This window comes from Nelumbo lutea, chromosome 1, assembly GCF_056320005.1.
Source record: "Nelumbo lutea isolate HS-2025 chromosome 1, American lotus-T2T, whole genome shotgun sequence".
Taxonomy (NCBI): Eukaryota; Viridiplantae; Streptophyta; class Magnoliopsida; order Proteales; family Nelumbonaceae; genus Nelumbo; species Nelumbo lutea.
The window spans coordinates 86,790,166-86,792,663 of record NC_142684.1 but is presented as its reverse complement, the minus strand read 5'-3'; the positions used below and the strand labels follow the sequence as shown (position 1 = coordinate 86,792,663).

Here is a 2,498-nt window from a genome sequence, read left to right as displayed (position 1 = left end):
ACGGCCTAAAATAGTGCTTTTGCAGTGGCAAATGTTCCCCAATTGGAGTAGGTGTTTTATTTATATTAATTAATTTCTTCTTTTATATATATATATATATGTATTGTTTTTATGTTGATGCAATTTAATACTTATAATATTTAGTTAAATAATGTTTCATTAAGCTGCCTAAACATGCTTATAAAATCCCAAACCTAAGGCGATTAATTATTTTGAAACCCAACCCTACATAATTGAGTATACTTTTCTATACTAAAATTGTGATTTTTTCTTTCTAAAATTTATGGAGACAATTTTGTTCTTTTCTTTAATTCTACGACCAATAACTTCTTTTATTGGGCAAAAAGAAAATCACTAACAACATACATTCCGATCATATCATAAAATTTACACATAAGAATTGAATATTAGCTTTAATGCAATAATTTAATTTGTGGGCCAATCCTTTATACTTTGCATCTGTTTTCTTTTTCGCAAGAGGGACTCTTCACTCTATACGCTCTCACGTGGGTCACAGCAATAAACCACAAGACAACCCATTACCTTGTTGCCTCTGTTTTTGTAACATATATTATATACATAAAGAAATCTGCATCAAGCTAGCCAAATCTCTGTATATATCTTTAATTCTAAGATCAGTGCCCTCCATTCAGAATCTGAACTCTCTCTAGCTTTAGAATGAGTCCCTGCTGTATAAAGAACTTTTGATTAGAACTAACAAAAACCATACCTGTCTGTAACTGCTTTTCCTGCAGTTGGATCAAAAGATTCATCCACTGTTAATGGTGAATGGGAGTCGGGAGAGCACTCTTTTTCTTTCTTTCTTTGAAACATTCCGTTGCTTTGTTTTCTGAACAATTATTAGGTATGCACGAAGTCAGGAACAAATCCAAAATGAGAGAGAGAGAGAGAGAGAGAGAGAGAGAGAGAGAGAGAGAGAGAGAGAGATTATACCACTGCAGACAAAAGAGTTACGCAACCCCACCCTTGACAAACCTGACTGAGTGCAGTTGATGAGTAGGGTGGAGTGTGAGTTTCCATCACCCACCAGATCAAACTCATGGTCATGGCTTCTAGAGAAGGTAGAAAATTATATATATATGTGCTACAAGTTTACAATTTGCCTCAATTCCGCTTGTTCCATAACTGTAGCTCACTAATTTGGAAAACAATCCAAGACTTGGAGAAAAAAAAAAAAGAAATGACATTTTTTTCCATTAATGAAGCTTCCTGCTACTGGGGATTGAACCAGGCCATCACACTCACTCAGGAAGCATTAACGAATTCGCTGACAAAATTTTTCAGTCTTGTAGATATCCTCGCAGCTCCAAAACCATGCGTGGACTCTCCAATCTACACGAAAGAGAGCTTAAATATATTAGTTAAATTGCAAAAGTTAATCACTCAGACTCAGTCACACAGTCACACTCTTCTTAACTATTTTATCAAATCAAACCGACAAAATACAGAAAGAAAAGCGAGGTACAGAGATTTTAACTACCTCGGAATGCACTGTGTGGAAAATCATGTCATCGGTTATGGAAAAATTGGCATTAACAATCTGAGCTCCTTCTTCATGAAGCAGACGTATAACCTCATAGAACATGAATTGCTGGTCCAGCCCACTGGTCAGAACCACATGTAAAGCAGAACCCATATCGTGAATCTCAATGTGGGGTGACTTCACCCCCACCATCATCCCACTACTTGTACTTCTACTTAATTTGTCTATTCCCATTAAATTCTCTTTCTTCTCTTTCATTCTTTCCACTTTCCTCTGCAACTTCTTTATATAATTTGCAGCTTCATTTAGTTGATCCGGCAACGACATAGTCTCCTGCAAGGCCACTAAAGATCATTTCCACATATTGAAAGAAACATAGAGAAAGAGAGAGAGGGAGGGAGGGAGGGGGAGATTATTTTTCACCCTTGTGCACACAAAGCAATAAGAGAGAGAGAGAGAGAACCTTAGAACTGTGGTTTGGGATAAGAGAATTGAGTTCAGAGTAGAGGTTCTTCATGTGATTTCTCCTGTTTCTCTCTACAGTCTTGCGATCTGTTTTGGAAGAAGCATTTAGGTGGCTTTCCATCTCTTAGGCTGTGAATTGTTTTAACAACAGAAAGGTAAGAGATAAGAGATGCTAAGAAAAACTTGTGGCCAGCGACGTTACTGTGTCTCTCTCGGGCAGCCACCCCCAGAGCCCTGCTCCTTATATCGGCAGAAGATGAGAAGAAAGCCCCATTAAAGGCGAAAGCAATGTAGCAACAAAAACAATTAGCTAGGCTTCTAAATAAAGTTGTTCTCTCAGACTGAGAGGGCCCGAGGCCGGTTGTGGGTTGTGTGAGACCCACGTTCAATTTTTTTGACCAGTTGACTTGTAGAATAATAATACTGTAAGAATTTTGGCCATCCATTAGAATTGGAGCTACTTTCCATGTATTTTCTAAGTCGTACGTAACCGACCACAATTTTGGATTAACAAATTAAACCCAAAACA

General features: G+C 37.6%; 1 protein-coding gene across 1 annotated transcript; it reads right to left on the bottom strand.

Moving 5' to 3' along the window:
* Nucleotides 1-954: 954 nt before the first annotated feature.
* Nucleotides 955-2,238, bottom strand: LOC148875904 (basic helix-loop-helix (bHLH) DNA-binding superfamily protein). The gene is made up of 3 exons (XM_088965526.1): nucleotides 1,968-2,238; nucleotides 1,502-1,837; nucleotides 955-1,353 (listed from the first exon to the last, which is right to left on the bottom strand). Exons 1-3 carry the CDS (start codon nucleotides 2,088-2,090, stop codon nucleotides 1,267-1,269), a joined length of 546 nt encoding a protein of 181 aa, XP_088821652.1. The 5' UTR covers nucleotides 2,091-2,238; the 3' UTR covers nucleotides 955-1,266.
* Nucleotides 2,239-2,498: the final 260 nt, after the last annotated feature.